Raw genomic sequence first — 26,529 nt, forward strand, 5'->3', positions numbered from 1 at the left:
CGATTCCCAAAGATAGGTCATGTGACAACAGATTAATTCTTACAAGGAATGTTCTAAGAATTTAGAAAAATAGAGACTTCTTGCTGAAAAAATAGAGACTTCTTGCTGAAAAAATAAACTCAAAATTCAACCATTCATCAAAATAGAACCTGCATTAATTTCAAGTATATATAAAGGAAGAAGAAACCTTATATGTTTTGCAGAAAATGAATTTTCATTACACATTATCAAAAATACCTCAGTACTGTTAAAAGTTAGAAAGGTTTTAAAAATTCATAGGAAAGAAAACACAAAATTTCCCAGCACCCATCCAACAACAACACACAATTTATTTACAAATATATATATATATATATATATATATATATATATATATATACACATATATACAAATATTTACATCCCAACAATTACTTCACCCCCTTCTTCCTCCACTTCCTTCACTTCCTCTTCCATCAGTTCTTCTTCTTCTTGTTTTTGCCCCCACACTTTACACACTTTCCCCTCCAAATCCCACTTAATCCCCAAAATCTCCTTTACACTTGACTCTTTTTCTTTTTCTGAAACATAATGTTCCAATATTGTTTCATTAATACAGTTCGAACATGTGTGCCATCTTTGTTTATTACTATTTAGATAACACGCTGTAGATAAATAATACGCTTTTCTTTCACCTCGCTCTCGTATTTTTTTTGTGCAATATTCTACACATGTCATGGGTGCGCTGCATGGCGCTGGTTTAATTCTTTTTAAAATAAATTTTCTCAACCTTTTTCGGCATTCCCCCAAATTCGGTGATGATGTAAAAGCTTGGTGTTGGGATTTCATCTTTTAAGCAAAATAATAAAAAATAAAAATTATTAGTACAACATAATTTCATCAAAATAGTGCAAATTATAATTAATGTTTTTAATGTGTACAATATATACTTAATAGAAATAAAAAAATTTGTTATTCTATCCACGTACGAAAATCTTTAGTTTGCAAGAGCTATGTAGGATTCTGGCAAAGTACTTTATACATTTTCGAATTCTCAATAAATCTGTACAAGCAAACTATCTGTGTTGTGTAAGACCCAAAGCTAAACGTACCAATAACTTAAGATCAAATCTAGTGTTCCCTCACAATATAATCGGTAACGCTCTTGCATTCAGTGCGAGCACCACCGGGTTCAATTCCCGGTAGGGGAACTAGTGTTCCCTCACAGCGTAGTCGCTAACGCGTTTTGGCTTTAATGCGGATGGTTCCGTGTAGCATACTTGCTTTCGCTTTTGCGTTCAATGTAAGCGGTCCCGGGCCCGATTCCCGGTATAAAGGTGTCGCGACGCGGACGTACCCGAAAACGCATTCAAAGCAAACGGTTCTGGTCCAATTACCGGCGGGGCATTTAGTCAAAAATAATAATAATGTTTTTTCTCATTTATACCAAACAAATGTCTTGCGTGATACCTAATTTCCCTCTTTTCCCGAATAGTATGCTTGCTAGGAGTTGTCTGATCTCACAGGTTAAAATGTTTAGAGATCGGAAATATAAAATCAAATCAATCTTTCATCATCGTATAAAAGATAAATCTAATTCACCCGCAAAAACTCTTGCACTTGTAAAATCCTATATCTCAATCCCGATAAAAACTTATATGAGTCCACTCCAACAACATAACAAGCAAAATTTTGATGCTATAAACGGAATTCAAACAAAATTATTTATTTATTTATTTTAAAAAAAGTGGTAAGGTGTTCACTTCATATGTTTAGGGGGTCTGTAGTTCAATCCTAGGTCATGCCAACTGAACAAACACTATGTCTGCGGATTCCTTATACTTTTTTATACTAATACTACCAATATGTTTCCAAGAAAAAAAATCAGAACCAGTACATCAGCAATAGTGATTTAATACTATTTTAATAGAACTAGTAGTGACACCTATCGGCAAAAGTCATAATTAAAGATTAGTTGTGCGTTGAAAGTTGAGCACTGCTGACGCGTGTGCGACAAAGTTCCGTATATTTCTCAGGTGAGTATAGTATATATGTTTTCAATGTGTAATAAACCATAGCACATGCTTGTATATTCTGTTGGTCTTAATATTCTATCAAAGTATTGAAAATCAAACACGTATAAGTAAAACTATTGGGTTAAATAAGGAATATAATCCCAGGTCTTTCAGTGACAGAACGAGTATTTACTTAAGTGGTGCGGTACCGCATCATTTCTGGGATATGAAGCCCAGTCTTTCAGTGAGGGACCCCCTCTACTAGTACTGCTGCATACGTTTACATTGAAATCCTAGTGCCAAAAAGACGGAATAAAACCACCATCTCTCTCACTGCAAAATCCATATATAAAACAAGTAACGTTCAGTAATGAGAGGCATTACTCTTAAAGACGGGTATAGCCCCTCTTCTCTACGTAAAAGACTGCAATCAGTAATTAAAAGTTATGAGGGGAACTCAGTTCGGGTATAGTGCCCCCTCTTCTCCACGCAAACGAGTGCATTCAGTAATTGAAAAGTTATGAGGGGGAATTCAGTCCGGGTATATTCCCTTTTCCCCACGCAAAAAGAGCGCGTTCACACTGCATTGGATTCTCTTTCTGCATCCCCTAACAAGATATTTCGTATTTCATTTCATTTTTACAAAGCCAATATTTATTTTTCTCACCCATTACCTTGCTTAATATAGAGTTAGTATGTACAAAAAGCATGCGACTACCATATGATTAAGATTCTGAATACTGCAGCACATGTTAAAATACGCAAGTTCATTTTTCAAATATATTCCCAACACTTATTCAGAAATAAAGAACATCTAGCTTAAATTTCTCTCACTCAATTACATTCTTTCATTTGTCATGTCTTGGAAAAAGAAACATTTGAGTATTCACTACGTTTCGTAATGAACAAGCTATTCTAACACGAATTCAAAGGGAGAAGTCCACTGCTATGATCCAAAATGAATCAATGAACGTAGTTCTTTTCTTTCGAGTCTAACTGTGGGAAAGAAAAGTCTACACATTTACGTAAAAATTGCAATATCCACATGTATCTTGGAAAATTGCATCCACTACAACTAAGAACTCTTTATATAAAACACTTAATACTGACTGATTTTCTAAATATTAGGGATACAAGCAAAACAAATCTCTATCTTTCTAAAGAAATAATAAACACTTCTGACCAGAGTATATACACTTGTTTATTAAAAACTAAATTCCAGTGTAACAGTTTCAACAACGTAACGTTGTCTTCATCAGACACTAACTCTGATGAAGACAACGTTACGTTGTTGAAACTGTTACACTGGAATTTAGTTTTTAATAAACAAGTGTATATACAGTAGCATAGTGTCCAATCTTCGCCTCGCCTTTTTTAATCCTTGGGACCTGTATACAGGTATATACGGGCTTACGATAGTTTTTATATGGTTAGAGGGACTTTTTTACCTGTTTGTGGACCGATAATGACGTAATTTTACCCATAATTCACCTGATTTTTCATTAAACAAACACAATTCATTTCTTATTTTCCCTGTTCATTTTTTATTAGTCCACAGAAACCCCTATTCATTTTTTATTAGTCCACAGAAAGCCCTGCTCATTTTTTATTAGGCATTAGAAATCCCTATTCATTTTTTTATCAGCCCACAAAAGCCCTATTCATTTTTTATCAGTCCGCAGAAAGCCCTGTTCATTTTTTAACGGTGCTCTGAAGCACTGTTTGTTTTTTATTTACCTTATGACGCGTGTAAGATGGTTCCGTTGGCGCCCGTACTGTTTGGTTATGTTTTGACTTCCCTTTATACTTTCCCCGCCCGTTTACTTTGTATATTACCGACTGCCGCGTTGTATTGAACGTTAGCTTTCCGTTGGCGCCATTACCGTCGCGAGTTTTCAGCCCCGCCCGCTTTGTATATTTGTCACCCGCTTGGTAGCCGTGGACGCTAATGGTATTTTGGCACATTTTGTATATTTATACAATATTTTAACTTAAGTAGGAAGACATGTTACCTTTGATATCACCACTGATGTTTTTGACGTAGCACTCCGATGACACATGAACCGCACAGATCGTGGTTTTATGATTCCGGAGATTTTTTTTAATTTTTAATTATTTCTAGAATGAACTTGATTTTTCCGAACAACTTAGAATTATTTATTGTTATAATAACATTTTTACATATTATAATTATTTAGGAAAAATAGTTGATCTATTTAAGTACGTGGAATTATAAATACTGGAAATTACACTATAAAATATTTGATATTTTTTACGGTACAGCGGTAACAACGGTTTACGATACGTTGGTGAAAGAAAATCAAAGACAATTCAGCTATGCATCTTTCTTTGTGTGTTAATACTTTTGAAGATAGATTTCTCTTTGCGTATAAGGAGCTGGCGACATCATGTGGCAGATATTTGTACTACAATGAGTCGGAGAATGAGACAAGATATATGACCTGTTTGAAATGAACCCTTAGCAATAGGTTTTGGTGTAATTGAAGCGGAATATTCGTTGATATTGGAAATTTGGAACTCAGTCTTGAAAGCATGTGGAACATATTTATTTTTAAAATGTCATTTACCTCTAATTGAAATACAGCTTGTTGAAATATTATTTTTGATGCTTGTGTCTATTTTGATGCACACAAGAACTATAAAGTATTTTTGAAATGAGGACTGTTGACGAGTTATAAATGTAGACAATATCTGATTAATAGCCACAGCTGTTGAAATAAATACATGCTTTGATTTCTAGTGCTATTTTCTGAACCTCTATGGGACTTTCTCCTATAGATGATATTATCTGCAGTGATGGCCCAATGAGTGATATTATCTAAAGAACCACTTTATGGCGACTCTTTAGATATTTTAAGATTTACTTATGTGAAGATATTTATGTCTGTAAGACGCCTCTAATTGTGTACCAATAGACGATTTGAAAGGAATGGCCACTAAAGGTTACTTTGATGGAATGCTAGTTAAGGAAAGAAAGTGCTATGTATACTGGGGTCATTATTTACAGAGGTTATTGCCATGTAATCAGTAAACGGTTTCCACAATTTTCTCTTTTAAGTGCAATCTTATTTTGGAATAACATGCTGGCTAGAAATAAAATAAATAAATTGGTTAACTGTTTGCTTAACCCAAAAACTAGGACAAGGCAGGAGACTGACCCCTCATTTATTATATCTGATGAAAACGCATGAGGAAATCAGATTTTATCTTTTTTTTTTTAAATAGGCATACCGGTAGAAAGCTGAAAGATATTTTGTAACTAATCATAGATAGGAGAAGGGAGGGCAGGTAAATGAACTTATGCTTTGACGGAATTGAGGTGGCTTTATAAATACATGACCGACCATAGCCATTTTATTATATGCCGAGTACTGCGCTTGGTATAGAGAAGATTTATTGTGTGGTCGTATTAGAATTTATTGGTGTACTAGTTTGGTGTTTGATTTCTGCAGATAGGTGTATTGACATTGAAGATTGTTTCAGCGCTTATGCAGAATTAAGGTAAGAAAACTTTAGCTAATTTTATACATAGAAAATATAGAATTAAATATTACAAAGATTGATTGATTCATGAAATTGATATTTCGTTTTAAACTTTGTTTTATTAAAAGAGATTTGTTTCACTATGTTGATTGTACTTAAGTTTGAGTTTATAGACCTGTTTAGCACCGATTTTTTTTTAAATGAAACGAACAAACTAATAAACAATGGAAAGCAAAGCTGAATATTACTTTGTAGGAATAAAAGAATTAATTGCCGAAGGCACATACGCTAAAAAGTTTAGCAGTAAAGAAGCTCTATTATTATTATTATTATTATTATTATTATTATTATTATTATTATTATTATTATTATTATTGAGCTGGAATTTTGCACATTTTGAGCTTAATTTCAAACTTGTTTTCCGTTTTGGAGATTTTTCTATTTTATTATTGTGCAGTACAGAATTGAATCAAAGTTGTAGGAAACATTATTTGTTGAAGTGATTTATTGGAGTTTACTAGTGTGAAATGCGTATTTATCACGTTGGTGTTTAAGGTTTTCTAACTAGGAATCAATTTGAGATTATATATAAAGAGAGATTCCTTCGTTTTGCGAAAAAAGGATTAATTGCAAGAATATTATCTTATTTGGTTGTTTTTCAGTGCCTTTATCATCATTACGTTTGTTTTCCTTATTTTGTAATATGACCATTAAATTATGATGTCAAGTCTAGTGAATTACATTTAGGATGTTTCCTTATAGTCATCGAATACTAAGCTTTTTATTGTTGATTTTACATACCGATAGTATAAAGTATTGACTTTATATGAAATGGGGGCATTGCGAATGTTACAGGAATTGGTGCGTGACAGAATAATTAAGTTTAAAGGGTTTGAATTATAAAATTTTGTGAGTATCCAGCGAGTTGGTAGCAATAAAAATAAAGAATGTCCAGCTAGTGACAAGTCATGAGATGTAATTGTAGAATAATTTCCATTAACATCTAGATGCTTTACACCGCATAATGAGAGGAGTCTACGCTTATTGACCGTAATGTTATTTCTTATATTAGCTTTGTAATTGAATTTTATTTTCCCACTTAGATCCTTTGGATTATAACTTATCGAAAATGTACTTTTTCAATTTTACGGTTATTGAGTAAAATTACGTTTAAAGTCCAAGATAATACATAGAGTTCATTTAGAACTGTGGCTATATGAAGTATAGCTTAGCGTTGCTTCCCCATTGGTGGGTTTCTCACAACTAGGACGTGTATGTTAATTGATTAGTAAGAAACAAGCTTTATCAGCTAGGCTATAGGAGACACGGACCTATATTTTATTATTATATTCCTGAACCACAGGAAGTAACATGGGGGATCTCCACCGTGTTAAAGCCGTATATGATACTCCGAGAAAACTTTAATACTTTATAGATGTTATTTCTTTTGGACGCATATAAAATTAAATTTATGGGGAGCAGCTTAAATGAAAGTAGAAATCGCGTAGAGCGAAATAACAGTTTTTAATTTATTGGATGTCATAGAGTGAAGCAAAGCGAATAGATTCATAACTGATGTAATAGCGTAATACAGTTAATATTGACACTTAACGACATTGGATAGAATGTATGAACTAAGTTATTACTTTTTTAATGGGTGGCGAAACATAAGTTTTAAAGTTATGGCTATTTGAGACATGAACCTCCAACGGTGTAATTATATGAGGCATATATTATTGAATTAGTAGCGCCGCTTTGTTTGGTTTGAGATTCTAAAGACTGTTAGTAATTTTAAAAAACGGACGGCACACACGTTTTTTTTTTAAGTTTTGGAGAACAAATTTAAAGAATTCTCTCACTTTGTTTACTGCATTATAATGTTTTAAGTCACTTGAGGAAAAAATAACACTTATAATGATTTGAGGAATAATTCCGACTTTTTTCAATTATAGTTGCTAAGTTATGAAGGAAATGGTGGTTATTTTGATCCATTAAAATAGATAGAACCTCGAAAAAATCTATGGACATTGTTATAATGCCCTAACTTGCCTTTGAAGTAAGCACTCTATCACTGATTTCCCCACAATTAAAGAAATATAGGAAATATTTTGGTATGAGGACAAATTGATTAATACTAAGACTATATAAAGGAGTAGTTGTACTGATTTGGTATTTAGATTAATTACATTGTATTTTAGTTTGTAGATTACATTTTATTAAGAAATAATGATGATTACAGGGTCCGTAGACACAATTTCAGATACAAAGAGTTATAGTACTCTTGAATTTTGTTTGTAGCGTACTATTTGACTTTATTGAAACTAGTATTTCCTGAAACTAAATTTGATTTGTACTCGATTGAGTTTCAATATTATTATTGGAAACATAATTTTATATCAGAATCATCAAATTAGCTATTAGTTCCGTATTTATGTAAAATAAGTTGAACAGTATACATAAATTGTGTTTTTTTTAGCAGCCTTGTTTACAGTAATATTTGAATATTACCGTACCCGATTTGTTTTATATTTATTTCCGTTTGATAATACAAATGAGAAAATGTTTAGATGGACAAAAAAATTTTAAATGAAATTTTTTAATTAACAAATAGTCTTTAGCTTCCTTAAAATATTTGATGCCGGCGAGAAATGTTATAGCACTCCTCAATACTTGTAAGGTTGATTAGTGGGATGTTCAGGACAATACTTAGAAATACGTGTAGAATTGGAATTGAGAATTTTAGATTTCTAGGCTACCTTGGATAATGACTTATTTGAGGACATGCCGAAACTTGTATATTTTGACATTTAAAATGCTTAGCGTACACCGGGTTTAACTATATAGGGAACGATACCAAACATATTTAATAGAAAAGTGCCTGAAATGTTATGTAGACTAGATAAGCACTTATGTACTGCTGGATTGCATACAACCAGGGATACTACCATATCTCAACTTATTCTTTGAAATTTATTATTATACTGAGATGACATATTTTAGTTTAGCGTCCCACAATTATGACTTTCGAAAAATACTCACCAATTTTCTTTCAAATGTAAGCCAAAGGCGGGGTGGGGTCCCACCACAATTTATATAAGATTTAAAATTGTTATGAAATTACTTGATCGGACATGGACACTAAGACCGGACACTAAGATTGGGGCAGAGGGAATTTTGTATGTACTTGTTAGAGGATCAGTATCTTTCAGTTTATGGTGATTATGAGAAAATGAAAAATGAAATGAAATCTTTGAGTCCCACGGTTATGCCGGTTAGGCTAAAGGAGACGGTGACGATGAGAGATGAATGAAATGGTGGAATAAAGAAAGTGGGAGGAAACGGGAGAACCCCGAGAAAAAAAACCATGGACACGATGTTGTCCACCACAAAGTTTACTTGGAGGGAGCAGGGTTTGAACCCGGGACCTCAAACACCGGAGGTGAACGTTCTACCACTGAGCCTCCGCGGCCCCTTATGAAAAATGAATTTTATATTGATTTGCTTTACAAAGAAAGCTTTTGAAAAAAAGTATATAAAAAAGTGGAAGGAAACCCACGATTATGATGATTGTTTACTACAATTTATACAAAACACTTGTTTTTGTCATGAGAACGCTACAGGATTTGTTGAACCAAGAATTTCTAGCACTGGCCCCAACAATTTTACTATTGAGTATGGCATACATTCGAGTTAAATGGACGCAATTTTAACTATAAGTAGGATACGCATTTAATTAGAAGATTTCAATATAATCAGAGGCGAAAGAACTGTACGCTGTTAATATTCTCGTGAAAGTATAGGGAGTAGTCAATATGAATAATAGAAGCAGAAACTCTTGTTTCAATTCAATGTGAATAGTATTGTTTAAGACACTGACACATGCGAAACTAAGAAAAAAACCGGTTCATTATTTGTCCAACTTATATTTCCAGATAGGGCCAAGTTATTGATATTGTTAGAAAATATAGCTGATACATTGTAAAGACTCATTTCAAGCTTACCAATAATAATTATTAAATTTAGGCATTCCTTTTTTCTTATAGTCACTAATTTAGTTCAAAGTAGAATGGTTACCCTGGACCCCTACATTAGATAAATGCTTACCCAATGAGAGTCTACGTATATGGAAACTTATTGTATATGTAACAGAAAGTATTTATTTTAAAGTAAATCTGTATTAGTTGAGTCCGCTACATTTGTATTTACCTTGGGTTCTTAAGTAACTAAGTTTTGAAGTACAGATACTTTATATATGTAAAAACACATGATCGTTGAAACTACATGAACTCCTATTATTACTACAGCTATTGCTACTCCCACTACCACTACTACTACTACTACTATCGCTACTACCGACTACTAGTATTACCACTGTCACCGCCACTAGTGCCATTAGTATTTTAGCCGTACTATTATTGCTACTACTACCCCCTACTACTAGTACTACTATTGCTACTCCCACTACTACTATTACTACTACTACTACTACTATTAGTACTACTGCTATCGCTACTACTACTACCGACTACTAGTATTACCACTGTCACCGCCACTAGTGCCACTAGTATTCTACCAGTACTATCATTGCTACTACTACTATTACCCCGTATTACTAGTACTACTACTATTGCTACTCCCACTACTACTACTACTACTACCAACTACTAGTATTACCATCACTACTGCTACTAATACGCTATCAGCACTACCACTGCTACTACTACCCCTACTACTAGTACTACCAGATTTTTATCAGTACTACTATTATTAGTATTACTCTTACTACTACTACTATTAGTACTACCGCTACCGCTACTACTACTACAACCTTTACTACTATTACAGACTAGTATTACCACTGTTAGCCACTACTGCTATTAGTATTCTACCACTACTACTACTACTACTACTACTACTACTAGTATTACCACTGCCACAATTACTACTGCTACTAATACTCTATTAGTACTACTACTGCTACTACTACTATTATCGCTACTTCCGCTACTACTACCACTACTATTACTACTATTACTACCGCTACTACTACTCCTATTGGTTGCATGTGAACTATCGAATATCGATTACTACTTGTTGCTTTGCTGCTATTTCTTTGTTCCGCTTGTAATCTAACCTTCTTTCTACTACCATGTAAACTTTTCCATGTATGCCTCTTTTTTTCTTTCTTTGCCTGTATGCCCCTTTTTCTAATCAAAGTTTCTTTTCTTTGTGTTTCTCTCTAACTATTTTTACCTATTTGTTCTATGTGGAATGCTATTAGATTTTTCTATTTCACCTTTTTGTACTATTTGTACCTATTTCTATTTTACTCTTTCCTTGATCGGCTTCTAAATTCCCCCCATTTCTTTCGGTGGTTTATCTCTATTGAATATTTCTCTTTTTCTCATGTATGTCTATCTCTTTTTATAGAATAATATGATGAAGTAGGTAAATTAAGTAAAGTACCATTAACAAGCCTTCTCTTACAGATTAGTATCTTCTCTTGCTTGAATCTGACGACTTTCTATGTAACCTGTCCTAACCTAAGCTATTCCAATTTATTGTGTGCTACCCTAACTTTGATGGCCTTCCAATTAAATTTTACATAAATTACATCTTGATCCGCTCTTTCTTTGGTATCTTTTCAACTATGCTTTAGCTAACATATTCTTGCTTCTGCCCACCCACCTTTACTTGTTATGTAATATATCTGTCCTTTGTCTTCATGGTATGAATCGCTAAATATTTTCTTTCTGTTTGTTGTACTACATGATTTCCTCTTTTACTTTGCTGCCGCTACTTTTATTCCTGCGGATATTGTACTGAACTAAATTTAATTTATTGTATTTGTGCTTTGCCTCATTCGTCAACTGTCAATGTCCTACAATACTTAATAAATGCCAATACAGTCATGATCTGAATAATTTGTTTTGAATTATTTTAAACTTTAAGATCTTGTCCGCAGCTAAGCTTTAACTAACTAACTAACTAACTTTATGGAACCCGGAGGTTCACAGAAGCTCTCCAGTGACTTTTATTCTTGCATCAATTTTTACTTTGTATTCCAATCTCTGCGAGATCCATCTTAATATTCTCCTTCCAGCCGCGCCTAGGTCTTCCTAATGGTTGTTTTCCGACTGGTCTTCCAGTCAAGAGTTTGAAAGCGTTCTTCCATTTTAGCTACATGATTTGTTCGCCTAGACTTGACGATCCTAACAATGTTGGGTAAACCATATAAATTATGTAGTTCCTCGTTATTAAGTTTCCGCCATTTTCCATTTCCGAGGACTGAATATTCGTTTTAGGATCTTGTTTTCAAATACTTTTTAGTTTATGTTCTTCCCTCAGAGTAAGTGACAGTGTTTTGCAGCCACACAGAACAACAACTAAGCTTTAAATGTTTCCTAAACTCTAAACTTAAGCTCATGTCCTGCTTTTACTTGCTAACTAATTAGTTCACTACTTCTTAATTAATGCTAAACCAGTATGGTGCTTTTAACTATTGCATACTCAAGTTTATGTTCCTATTCTGAACTAAGCTTAAGCTATTTGAAAAGTTTTCTGTCTCCCTGTTTGCTATTATATGTCTGTTACCAATTCTATTATTAGATGTCTCTTAGAATTTTCAATTGTGCTCCTCTTTGTAGATGATTTTAAGACAGTTGTATGGGTTCCTTATTATGTTAGCATTATATATTTCTTAATCTGCTTGAGTAGTATTCTATTGTGTTTAGCATCCTTTTTTGCTTGGCTTCTACTGCTATTTACTATTATTAGCACTACTACTTGTATTTTTCAAGATGATTGTCTGTTATTCTATTATATCTTCTTTAACCTAACCCAAACTATTTGACATTAGCTATCATATGTCTTTTATCTTTCTGTATATAGCAGAAGTTTTCTGTTTGTGTATAATCCAAATTTGGTTTTGTCTTTATGCATGTTTTCTTCTTATGCCTGCCATTGTTTTTTTCTTTGTATTGTTTTTTTGTACTCTGTTTTCGTAGACGTTTTTCATAAATGTTTTCTTTAGGTTTCTCGTAACTTATCAAAACTCCATTGACATCACCTGTATACCTTTTCCTGCCACCTCTTCCTAGTATCTTAGAGTACTGATATTTGAAAATTTAATTCTAACAGAACCAAATGATTTATACATATTTCAGAAATATATATCTTTAGATACTGAATATCATGTTCTTATATCTTATATTAGGCATACCATATACTATACTAACATATAAGATAGATATAGATATATCTCTAATGTAAATATAAATATATAATTATAGATAGATATAGATATAGTTATGGGTAAATATAGATATAGTTATAGATATAGTTATGGGTATATATAGCTATATATAGATATATAGTTATAGATACATATAGGTATAGATAGATATAGATATATCTCTAATGTAAATATAAATATGTAATTATAGATAGATATAGTTATAGTTATATATATATATAGATATAGTTATAGATATAGTTATAGATAGTTATAGATACATATAGGTATAGATAAATAGATATAGATAAATAATTATAGTTATAGATATAGATAGAAATAGATATAGTTATAGATTTATCTCTAATGTAAATATAGATATATAGTTATAGATAGTTATAGATATAGATATCTCTAATGTAAATATAGATATATAGTTAGGTATAAGGTTTTATACTACAACATATGTTCTAACACATGTTATGTTATATTTTAGGTTACCCTTTTGTGGCAATACCATTATTACTGGTGTAGTACTAAAAAGTATCGAGAAGTATTAACCAAAAGTACCAGAGGAGCAAGATATTTTCTGCTACCAAAGGTATTTTTTATTCCTTAGTACTTAAATAGACCATTTATGTTGGTGCAAGAATATTATTGAAAATAATACGAAATAGTAAAATAAGAATTTTTTGTAAGTTCACACTGTAAGTGTTCGACTAATTTATTAGGAGAGTATAAATAATTGGTAAGTTCACACTGTAAGTGTTCTGAGCTTGCTTAGCAAGCGAAATAATAAAAAAGATACGAACCAATAAAAATAAGAAGCAATCAAATTAAAGTTAACAAAGAGTTTGCACAGCAAACGAGTTATTTACAGTTTTGCAGCGTAGCTGCTCTTACGACTTTCTAATTTTAAAAACGAGCTTAGTTAGTATTTTCGAAACAAATAATTAACACGGAACTTCTAATGAAGTGATTGAACAAAAAAAGCAAATGAACCAATAAAATAAAATAACACGAACCAATAAAAAAAGAAGCGAAATAATAAAAAAGATACGAACCAATAAAAAATAAGAATTTTTTTTGTAAGTTTCGCAGCATAGCTGCTCTGAGCTTGTGTACCAAGTGATTGGTAAAAGATAAGATTTTTTTTGTAAGTTCACATGAAGTGTTCGAGTAATTTATTACGAAAGGTTAAATTAATAAGAACCAATTAAAAAATGATTAGGAAAATAAATTACAAGTGTTACTTAGTAATGTTTCATTGTTTCAGGGCAACTCATTGGAGGTAACGAATTGGAGTAAAAGTTGCAGCGGAATTCAGAATTCCAAAGTATCAAACTTCAAAGAAGAAAAGTAAGTATCATTGACAACACTTAATAATTTATGCTTAAGAAATTTTTTGTAAGTTCACAGCGTAGCTGCTCTGAGCTTGTGTAGCATGCAGATTACTTTTGAAAGAATTATTTTGCATTAGTTATTTCTTTGAAAGTGTGCATTATTTTGTAACATGCAGATTACTTTGAAAGAATTATTTTGCATTACTTATTTTTTGAGAACCTGCATTTGTTTTGCACAACATAAAGTTTATAACATGTTTCCGTTTACAACATACATTTTTTGTTAACAGCTGATAAATTTTTTCTTACGTACAATTTTCTTTGAATTTATTTTTTTTTGTTCACAATACACATGTAAGTTTTTTTAGCATGCAGTTTTGTTAACACCACTTAAAAATTTTTTAGCATGCAGTTTGTTAACACCACTTAAAAATTTTTGTAGCACGCAACATAGTTAAATTTTTTGCAAATTAATTTCTACAGTTTAATAATACACATTTTCAATTTTTATACTGAAATATAATTTCATGTAAAGTAATATTGTCTTTCTTTATTATCACAGCATTCAAGTGTTTCATCCTCAACTGTAAATTTACCACTTCTCATATTTTATTCAACATCTAAGAACATTTAGATAAGGATTTCCTGTCTTACCAGCGGCGGTAAGTGTTCATATACATTTTTGTTAAACTTTAAAACTTGTTAATAAATAGAAAACTATTTTGTTACTTACATAAATGAAGTAATAAAAAAACACTATTTTAATCTAATGAAATTATAATATAAAGAGTATATAATTAAAACATATTGACAAATAATTTTGAGTAAACTAACTTTACATTTGCACAGTTTAATTAATGAATATTTAAGACCATGTAAAATTATATTTTCGTTTGCAACTCATTTAAATTTTAATTACTTTTTTACATTTTTTATTTTACAGTCAAAGAGTTTCATATGATGAAACGAATATATGAAAAAATGTATTTTGCAATCAAAAAGATTCATGTTAGATGTGAAAATTACATTTACACTTTTGCATTTTTTATTTTACAATCAAAAAGCACCATGTAAACATATAAAGAATTGCATTGCAAAATTTAATGTCGTTTAAAAAATAGACATTAACGTTTACAGGTAAAGTAAAAAATAAAATTAACTGAACTTTCATTAGTAGTGCATTATAAAAAATAGTTACAATAAATCAAAATTTACAAATTGAATAATAGAAAGTCACAAAATATTTATTAAATATATTAGTTTTCTTTGTTGATGCATTTCATTGAATACTGTAGAACAGTTATCATATTAATTATTTTATTTGTTCTTATTTTGTTTGTTAATTTAATATGCTTTCTCTAACTAAACGTATTTTAAATTTAGTAATTGATCTTTTAAATAATGATGCTTTTCCTAATATGATTTAATTATTTTAATTTTTGCTAATCCTATTTAATAAATTTTCTCTGTTGATTGGTGTTTAACTATGATTTGTAAGTAATCGAACTTTCATTCTAACCATACGTAATTTTTCTTAACTATACTTTGTAACAATTAACTATTTGAATGCTATTTTGAATAGAACTGCATTAACTAACTATCTTTAAAATCTGCTATTTCTATGCTATCATTTGTTTAATAATTGGCTTAATTAAATATGGTTTCCTAACCTATGTGTATTAATTCAGTATATTCTTTGAATCTCTGCTATATTGTTTGTCTGATAAAGTTCTGATATTTTGGGTCATAAACTATTTTAAACTTTTCTCTAACCCTTTATTTTTTTCTTAATTGAATTCTTTTTTGCTAAATTATTTCTTCTTTGATATGTTTTGTTTACTATGTTATTTTTATTAATTTGTGTTTCTGTTTATTATTACTTGGATTTCTTTATTGCAAATGTTATTTTGAAATGATTTTTTATTCATTGGAATGTTCACATCAGATATGTTCACTTTTCAACTATTAAAATAATAATGTCCGTGAAAAATAAATATTCGGAAACATTCGGTTAACTTCGGAAATCTTCGAAAATGTCACATGACTTTAAATAATACATGTTTGTAAAATAACATTATTACTTTAGAAAATATTTTATGTCGTCTGGGTACGAGATTACAAACTAAATTATCTGGGTACGAGATTACAAACTAAATTATCTGGGTATGAGATTACAAACTAAATTATTTGGGTACGAGACTTTAAAGTAAGTGTATCTGGGTACGAGATTACAAACTAAATGCATTTGGGTACGAGATTACATTTCCGAAAGTATAAATAGAGCGCAGCAAGCCGCGGCGGTTCACTATAGAACACGTTCCTGTTTGTACGTTGTGTGCTGCAATTGCAAAACAGATAAATATTACAGGATTTTGTCATTTAGTGTTATTGGAAACTGTAAGTGGATTTGCCGATTCTGTAAAGTGAAAAACTTACGGAGATATAGTTAACACGATCTGTCGATAAACATTTAATTATATTTTCAATAAACAGTGTTAATATAGGATTGGTATTTTCGGCAATCTTCGGAAAACTTCGTTAATGTTCGGAAAACTTAGTGTATATAAGAGCGGGAAAAGCGCGCGGCGATCAGTATAGCAGCAAAACTTTGTACAGTAAAGACGTCTCTCCGTGTTATCATTTAGTTATCGGAAAGTGTTAGCTGATAAAATTAAACACTATCTTCGAGGAAATTACTTGGTAAATTATAAGTTGGTTATTGTCAGAAAAGTTCGCATAAAATTTTGGGAATAGTTCATATTTGCGTGTATATAAGAAGCTCAGAATTGTTAATTGGTCATTCTACATAAAGCAGTTCTACTGTACGGACCTGTGTAAGTGAGCTCTTGGCCGTAATAGTGGTTGGAAAATATACAAATTTAATCTTACGTGGAAACATAGTTCAGTTTGTTTTGTACTCCAGGTGTAAATATCGTATTTAGGAAATTACGTCCATTAAAGTTTACACACAAAAGTAAATTAAAATATCCGAGTAATATAAATTAGTGTATACTATATTTGATAATAAGGTGAAATAACTAATTAATTGTTTGTTTAAATTAGATTCAACAATGGCATCTGTTAGATCGTACGATGGCACCAACACAATTAAAACTATGTTGCAGATGTTGGAATCTCGTGGATACAACGATGCAGGACAGATTTTCTTCACGTGGGAGGTGGTGACACAATGTCATGCACTAGGAACGCGTATATATAACGAACAGTATGCGCGTTTAATACGTGCATTATTGGAACATTTTGGGCATGACCCACTTGTTATTTTGACAAGTTGTAAGTCCGCAAAGGATATTGTTGATTTATATCGTGTGGGCTTCTTCCGTCAAAATAACATGCGGGATTTAGCGCGTAAAAAATTTAGGGAATTTGTGTCTGCAGGGAAGACTACGGGCTTAACTGCTGATGATTTCGACGAGTTATTGGGTGTTCTTCCAGGGGCTAGTACGAGTTCTGCGCCAGAACATAGTACATGTTCTACATTGGAACCTACATTGTATGGTGCAGGCAAACGGGATTATTTTCGCATTGTTAATAGTAGAACTAAGCACTATCCTTACTTTGGTCTGTGTGGAAAGGAAGTTACCATTGAGCGTATGCGCACTACTGGAATCGAAGACCCGGTTAATTATCTACAAAAACTCTTTGAATTTGTACAAGAGCATACGTTAAATGACGTCGATGATGATATGTACATTGGTATTACTATTGAAAGTTCTGCGTCAAAATTAAACAAACCGGTGTACATGACATGGCGTCCTAAAAAGGAATTGAACCCTGATGTATTATTCCATACAGTTGAAAATGTTTTAAATAGTAATGAACATTTTCTTTTTGGGGAAAAGGTGGATTTTAAAATCCACATTGTTAATCCACGCAAGGGAAGGGGTCGAACCCGTGGATCGGCCAAGTATGAGGAATATACAACTCTTTTGGAAAAGTGTACCATCCCTATGGAAAGAAATGTTTATTGTCTTCCTAAGGCTATTGTCCTCGGGAAGGCTAAGGCCGACCATCGTCCCAAACAGGTATATAAGTTAAAAAACAATCCTGAGCGATTGTTGAAGCAGGCCAAGGATTTGTGCGATGATGCTGATGTTACCATTGAGCATCAAAATGGGTGCACTATTACTGATGCGAAGAAGTTCCAAAACAAACTAACCCCCGAATATCAAATTGTCATTTATGAGAAGAACAAACTGACTCGGGAGTATAATATAATATATCCGGGAATTCATGCAACCAAGCAAATCTTAATATTGTACACAGAAGGGCATTATGAGCTGATTACCAATATTACTACACTTTTGGACAAAAAATCATATTGTTGGTATTGTCTGCAAGGATATAATAAGGTACAATATCACAAGTGTGCATATAAGTGTCCTGCGTGTGAAAAATATCATGAGCCTTGTAATGACGATATTAAACGTGAGTGTAATGATTGTTTACGACTGTTTCCTTCGCATGAGTGTTTTGCCAATCATAAAAATGTTATTGCACGTGGCAAGACAATGTGTGAATTAAAGAAAGTTTGTCCCGATTGTGGTGATATGTTCAATATGCGAAACAGGAAGTCTGAACACAAATGTGGTGAACATTTCTGCAAAGCATGCTACATGCATGTGGATGGTGACCATATTTGTTTTGTTCAGGCTGCCAAAGTTGAGCATGTCGACACATTTTTGTACATCGTCTTTGACGTGGAGACGATGTTATTACCCAAGAATGAACGGGGAGAACGAGAACATTGCGTGAATTTCGTAAATTGTATTAATATTTGCCATAAATGCAAAGACACAAAGTTGGACGATCCATGCTTTGTGTGTGGGGATAAAAATGGATCTCGTAAGTTTGATTTCCAGGATATTGACGGATTTATTAGTCACGTACTAATAAGTCGGCCAATGTTCAAGAAGATCATAGTACTTTCTCATAATGGAAGTAACTATGACATGCAGTTCTGTGCAAGAACCTTAATAGAAAAACATGATCTCGTACCAGATGTAATAATGACGGGCCAAAAAATTGTAGAAATGAGACTTGGAAATAAAATCTATTTCCGTGACACATATTTGTATATGGGAGTCAGATTGTCCCGGCTCCCAGAAGCGTTAGGTTTATCTGGCAATTTGCGAAAGGGATATTTCCCGTATTTATTTAACACATCCGAAAATCAAAATTATGTAGGCAAAATTCCGTCTTTAGAGTATTTTGATGCAGACAGTCTCAGCCCAAAAGAACGGGGACAAATAATCGCCTGGCATCAAGAACGTGCTTTAAGCGGCGAGGAGTATGATCTCCAATACGAGATGATGGAATACTGTAGGAATGACGTTAAGATTCTTGCAGAGGCTGTGATTAAGTTTTCGAACTTAATCGAGGAAAAAACGAATGGCATCCAGTGTTTTATTTCCTCTCCTACAATTGCAAGTTTGGCAATTCTAACCTATAGGTCCTTATATTTACCAAAGGAGGTCATTCCAATTATTCCGCCTTATGGGTTCGATCATCGTGACCGGCAAAGTCTAAAAGCTTTGTATTGGTTACGGTATTTAGAACGTACCAAAGGTAATAAAATTGAACATTCAGGGAATGGATTGGAAAGGCGTATTGGTAAATATAAAGTCGATGGGTATGATAGTAAAACAAATACAGTTTATGAATTTCATGGATGTTTTTTCCATGGGTGTAAGCGTTGTTTTACAGCATTGCGCCACGTCAGTCTCGATTCTGCCTCTAAGGATAGTACATCCCTACAAGACCGCTTCGAAAAGACCATCATAAAAGCTAATTACCTCAAGAAACGAGGTGTTAATCTCGTTGAAATGTGGGAATGTGATTGGGATAACCAGGTGAAGTCCGACAAGAGTTTGCAAGAGTTTATTAAAACTCAGTGTAAGGATCTTGTTGATCACCTTGTACCCAAGGACGGTTTTCATGGTGGTCGGACCGAATGTTTCAATGCTTTGTACGAATGTACTTCCGATGAGTTCATTGCATATTATGATGTAACATCATTGTATCCTTGGGTAATGGCACGTAAACCAATGCCCGTAGGTAAGCCAAAAATATACAAGGGGCCGGACTTCCCAGATGTGGGAAGTATCAATGGGTTAGTAAAATGCACCATTTTGCCCCCAAAAGATTTGTATTTTCCGGTGCTCCCATATACGTGTAACGGTCGACTTATGTTTGGCTTATGTCGCACGTGTATGGAAGAAGGTATCAATGATTGCACGCATTGCGACGCCGAGCGTGCCTTAACAGACACGTATTGTACCCCAGAACTTCATAAAGCGTTAAAGGCCGGATATAAAATTCTGCAAATTATTGAAGTATGGGAATTCGAACTACTCGGTTGTGAGGAGGAAAACTCGAATAGTCTGTTTAAAGACTATGTGGGCTCCTTCCTAAAATTAAAGCAGGAAGCCTCTGGTTTTCCTGCTTGGTGCAAAACCAAAGGAGACAAACAAAAATACATAGCAGATTATTATGCCCACGAAGGCATAGAGTTAATGGAGGATAATATTGAATTGAACCCTGGTCTGAGGTATATCTCCAAGATATTCCTCAATTCGCTTTATGGGAAATGGGGACAAAGAACGGACTTGTCGCAATCCGTAATTGTTGACACACCGGAAAAATTTTTGCATTATCTATGGGCACCGCAATACGAAGTACAAAGCGTGTTACCCGTCGGAGATAAACATCTTATTCTTACGTATCACAATACGGAGAATAAGAACAAACCATGGAAATTTTCAAACGTTGTTCTTGCGGCGTTCATTACGTCATGGGCGCGGTTAAAACTGTATGACTTGATGACAAGTGTAGGACGTGATAAGGTGTTGTATTGTGATACTGATAGCATCATGTTTGTACAACGCCGTGATGAGAAATCTCCACTTACATTAGGGCCCTACTTGGGTGAATTAACCGATGAAGTAAAAGATGGGTGGGAAATAGACAAATTTATAGGTTTGGGGCCAAAAAATTATAGTTACCGTATGAAAGAAATTGGGACGGGAAAATTTGATTATGTGTATAAAATTCGGGGTATCACTTTGGATTATAGAACGCGTGAAGAAATTAATTTTGAGCATTTTTACAACCTGGTTCGTGGAAAAATTGAAAGGAAAACAATAAACATCCCAGGTAGGATTACCCGTAAGCGGGGATTTGTCATCGTTTCACGTCCTGAAACAAAGACCCATCAAAAGGTATCCAACAAACGACGACGATTAAATCCTGACAGCACGACCGACTACAGGACATTACCCTTTGGATACCGTGCCTAATGGTTGGCAAAGGTGTAAATGTGTGAATGCATGAATGTAATGTAAAAATATATATTTTGTTAATAATATTGAACAAACTGTAAATAAATGAATAAATGGTAAAAATATAAATAGTGGTATGAATGAATGAAAAGGAAACACGTAAAAATTATACACTCTAACATGTTATTCCCGGGTATGCTATATTATCAAATTCTTTAAATATTTTACAGCCTCTCACGCCCTAAATAATTTATATTGTAAATAATATTTTTCATATTGTAAATAATATTTTAAATTATGTTTATTGTATTTAAGACACAATGTGTATATTATTGTAAATAGTTTTATATATTATGAATTTTTCATATGGTGCAAATAGATTTTTTTCATATAGTAAATTTGTAAATACATTTTTTCATATTGTAAATAGATTTTTTTTCATATTGTAAATAGATTTTTCATATTGTAAATAGTTTTTATATATTGTAAATAGATTTTTTCATCTAACGTAAATACCATATTTCAAATATTAAATTAGTTTTGTTAATCAAGTACAAGCAATCAATAGAACATTGTATATATCATTATATTCAAACACTTGTTATATATTTTACAATTTTTATTTTTATTATATATCTACATTTTTATTTTTATTATATATATTTACTTTTTTATTTTTATTATATATCTATATTTTAATTTTTATTATATATCTACATATTATTTTATTATATTTACATTTTTTATTTTTTATTATATATATATTTTTTATTATTATTTTACAATAAATTTTTAAAACTAAATTCCTGCCTTTAATTTCTACATCCTATAAAATTAAAAAGGTACTTAATGCAAAAAGTATGTGTATTCTGTATAAGATAAAGGAAGAATACATATGCTTCATATACTATTATATAAACTTATTTACGTACATTATACTAAAGTATGTGTATTCTGCATAACATAAAGGAAGAATACATATGCTTCATATGCATAAAAATAGTGTAATAATAAAGGCACAATATTTATACTTTTCATAAAATTACAATATGAAATTCATATATTCACTCAATGAATTATTATTTTATTAAGTTTAATAATATTCTGAATCAAAAAGTCAACCGAGGTTATAAATATATCCTACAACATGAAATTACAAAATGCGGTATCGTAATATTTATTTGTTCGCGCAACAAGTTCTTCTACGTCATAAAAAGATTGTCATCATCAATAAACCACCAACCGCAACCAGGAAATAGCCATCGGCAAAATATTATCAACGGTAAGTAAACTTTCTCTTCTTACTTAAGTTAAAATATCGGGCAACATACAAAGTGCGCCGAAAATACCATTATCGTCCACGGCTGTCGGGCGGGCGGCAAATATACAAACCGGGCGGGGCTGAAAACTCGCGACGGTAATGGCGCCAGCGAAAAACTAACGTTCAATACAACGCGGCAGTCGGTAATATACAAAGTGAACGGGCGGGGAAAGTATAAAGGAAACTTGCACTACGGTCAAACAGTAATGGCGCCAACGGAACCATCTTACACGCGTCATAAGGTAAATAAAAAAACAGTGCTTCTGAGCACTGTTAAAAAATGAACAGGGCTTTCTGCGGACTGATAAAAAATGAACAGGGCTTTTGTGGGCTGATAAAAAATGAATAGGGATTTCTAATGCCTAATAAAAATGAGCAGGGCTTTCTGTGGACTAATAAAAAATGAATAGGGGTTTCTGTGGACTAATAAAAAATGAACAGGGAAAATAAAAAAATGAATTGTGTTTGTTTAATGAAAAATCAGGTGAATTATGGGTAAAATTACGTCATTATCGGTCCACAAACAGGTAAAAAAGTCCCTCTAACCATATAAAAACTATCGTAAGCCCGTATATACCTGTATACATGTCCCAAGGATTAAAAAAGGCGAGGCGAAGATTGGACACTATGCTACTATATACTCTGGTCAGAAGTGTTTATTATTTCTTTAGTGAGTTCCAGAGTCGTGATGGATAGAGTTGCATCTATCTTTCTGTTGAACTTAATTATTTTACACTAAACAATATATTTTGAACATTATCTGTAGTAAATATTGAATATGTATCAGTTCTAAAAGTGTTCTTTATGTGTAAATTGCTTATTTTCCGAAAAGACTTCCCAATATGAATACAGATTCATGACAAATCGTTCAGACACAATGTATTTATATAAAATCTACCATCAAAAATATTGGACAGTACGCAATTCTGTTTAATCACAATTTCAGTTATAAAGATTCAAAGAAATTGCACAATTGATTTTTACCGCAAAGTCCATCAGTGGCGGGTCTTAAGGCACATTGCCAAACATTTCTAAAACTATAAAGTATCTCATTGACGGCTCTTAAGGGACGTCACCACGCATTTCTAAAACTATAAAGTATCTCATTGACGGTTCTTAAGGGACGTCACCATGCATTTCTAAAATACCAACTATTATGTAAAGTATCTCATTGGCAATTCTTAAGGGTTGTCACCATGCATTTCTAAAATACCAACTATTATGTATTAAACTATAAGTCCGTCCGTCATTGGCGATTCTTAAGGGATGTCACCACACATTTTTCTCTAAAAAGATTAACACTGCCAAGATATTTTTTGTGTCCCCACATATTCTTAACTATAATAATAATGCTAGTTCCATTCTTCACTCTTTCCTGTGGTCAACTTGTCCAAAAAACGCAACCGAAACGGAATCAAAACTCAAACATAGTATTCAAACAATTTAAAAAAAAAGCAAATATTCGTTCCTTCGTGGTGACCGTTCAGGAAGCTAGCTTTTCCGGTGTTGGTAAACCCACTGGGCGTTATGCCCCCGCATGTATGGATCCCCCTGTTTGGCAAACACGGAAGGCAATATAAGTCATGGGAGGTTCCCCTGTTTGGGGCACTATTCCCCCATGTATGGTTCCCCCGGTTTTCGGTAAACACGGACGGCGATATAAGTCAGACGCGGTTCCCTCAGGTTTGGGGCACTATGCACCCATGCACGGCTCCCCCGATTTTCGGTAAACACGGAAGGCGTTATAAGTCAGACGCGGTTCCCCTGTTTGGGGACTATCCCCCATGTATGGTTCCCTCGGTTTTGGCAAACACGGAAGGTAATATAAGTCATGGGAGGTTCCCCCTGTTTGGGGCACTATTCCCCCATGTATGGTTCCCCCGGTTTTCGGTAAACACGGACGGCAATATAAGTCAGACGCGGTTCCCCTGTTTGGGGGTGCTATGCTCCCCCACAAGTTAAAACATATTGGCAAACTCTTAGTTCGTTTCTACACTGTGTTAATTATTTTCATAAGAAAAAACAATGTGTTAATTTTCTAGGGGAGTCCCACCATTCGATACTTATGCAAATATATCTAATCAATTATAATGATATAAAACTTACTTGAATATAATATCTTCTTCTTTGAACAAGACACAGAAAAAAATCCAGAAAAACACTTTAAAGAAGCAACGTAGAAGCCTTCGCGAGCAGGATTGTCAATACAAGAAATGTATACTGCACTTATATAATATATTTTTTATTTATTCATTAACATAAGGGGAATGGAATAGGGGGAGAAAGAAATAAAGTAAATGAATTTGCCTTGTAATACAGCATTGCCTCACCCTGCAAAGAAGCAGAAAAGAATTCCTTTGTCGGTCTCTTGCCGAATCGAAGTAAATATTTCTTTCTTTCTTTTTCTATAGAGGTAATACCAGGGAATTTTCACACAATGCCTAAAGTTTGAAAAACATCGCCAGCATGTCTGAATTCGTACCTCAAAGACGCCAAATTGTCGTATTTTTCACAGCAAATAGTTGTTTACCAAGCAATAAAATTCGTTAGCTGGGTTCAGGCGACAATGTTCCTAGATTTTAAAATTCCGGCTTTATTCAGTAAGCTATATAGCTATCATTTTCAACATCTGTTTCAATAACTTGTATTTTGCCGAAAAGAACAGGACAATTATTGTATGTGGCAATACACAGAAACCATTCTACAGGTTCTTTTTTGTGTGTTGTTTGCAAACTCAATATGAGGCTATCGACATTAAATCCAAGGACAGTCTGGTACCATCACCCTGTTTGTTTGTCCGAACAGGGTAGTGGGCGGGGGAAAGGTTGTTGTTTCCAGAACCATCCACCAGAAGTGGTTTGTACAAGAAATGCATGTCAGTTGTCGCGGGGCGGGAGAGGGTAAAAACCTGTTCACACAAGATGAAGCCAAAGAGAGGGGGGAAGGGTGGGGACAAGAAATGTATGTCAGTTGTCGCGGGTGGGGAGAGAGGGTATAAGCATGTTCACACAAGATGCAGCCAAAGAGAGGCGGTGAAGGGTGGGGACAAGAAATGTATGTCAGTTGTCCGGGGTGGGGAGAGAGGGTATAAGCATGTTCACACAAGACATTGATGAGGGAAAGAGAGGCGGGGGAAGGGTTGGTTCTCCCGTTCACTCAAACTAGAGGGAATGATTGGCAGGTATCTATCTCCCATGGTTAAACATTGCAGGCGGAGCAAACTGGTTTTTCCTGGCCAATCATATCGCAAGGTTGTTTGCATAGGGTGTGAGAAACTGAACTTCATTCTTCTACCATTCAGTATTGCAATGGATGTTGGAGAAAACACAGGACCTTGCGTATCTGTGAATGTTTGTACTGAGCGCCGCTGAAAAATAGCAGAGTTAAGTCTGTCATTTAATAACCACACAAGCTAAACGAAAGAAGTGCAGTTCGCAACAAAAAATAAATGAAAATAAATAAATATTTCTTCCTTTCCTTCCTTTTTCCTATCTTAATACTTTACTCCGTAAAACAAAGCACCATTAAAAATCGTTGCTAAACATTGGAGCTTAAAGGGTGTAATCATATTCATTATTCATAATTTTCTAGTTCAAATAAGAGTGTTCAATTAGTTACGAGCTTTACAAGTCAGATCATAATTAAATTAATGGGGAAAAACCTTGTGGGAGCTAGGGACTGCGTTTTAAGCCATATACTGAAGTTCTAATTATCTAAATCATAGTTTTAATTCTAATTTAATTATAATTTCGATTCAAGAAACGTATTAAATCATGTTTAAAGCTAGGAACAGCGTTCAAAGCCGTATCCTCAATCAAAATCGTGTTGGATC

The 26,529-nt window shown here is 33.2% G+C and overlaps 2 protein-coding genes across 4 annotated transcripts in view; both read left to right on the top strand.

The window, feature by feature from the left end:
- The window catches only part of LOC145673479 (glutamate receptor-interacting protein 1-like), a 310,017-nt gene that overhangs the window by 71,221 nt on the left and 212,267 nt on the right, over positions 1–26,529 (top strand). The window lies entirely within an intron of this gene.
- LOC145673478 (uncharacterized) lies at positions 5,389–21,800 on the top strand. The gene is made up of 5 exons (XM_081743211.1): positions 5,389–5,516; positions 13,229–13,333; positions 14,009–14,091; positions 14,638–14,737; positions 17,139–21,800. Exon 5 carries the CDS (start codon positions 17,147–17,149, stop codon positions 21,392–21,394), a length of 4,248 nt encoding a protein of 1,415 aa, XP_081599337.1. The 5' UTR covers positions 5,389–5,516; positions 13,229–13,333; positions 14,009–14,091; positions 14,638–14,737; positions 17,139–17,146; the 3' UTR covers positions 21,395–21,800.

This window comes from Thermobia domestica, chromosome 16 (assembly GCF_964235325.1).
Source record: "Thermobia domestica chromosome 16, izTheDome1.hap1.1, whole genome shotgun sequence".
Classification (NCBI taxonomy): Eukaryota; Metazoa; Arthropoda; class Insecta; order Zygentoma; family Lepismatidae; genus Thermobia; species Thermobia domestica.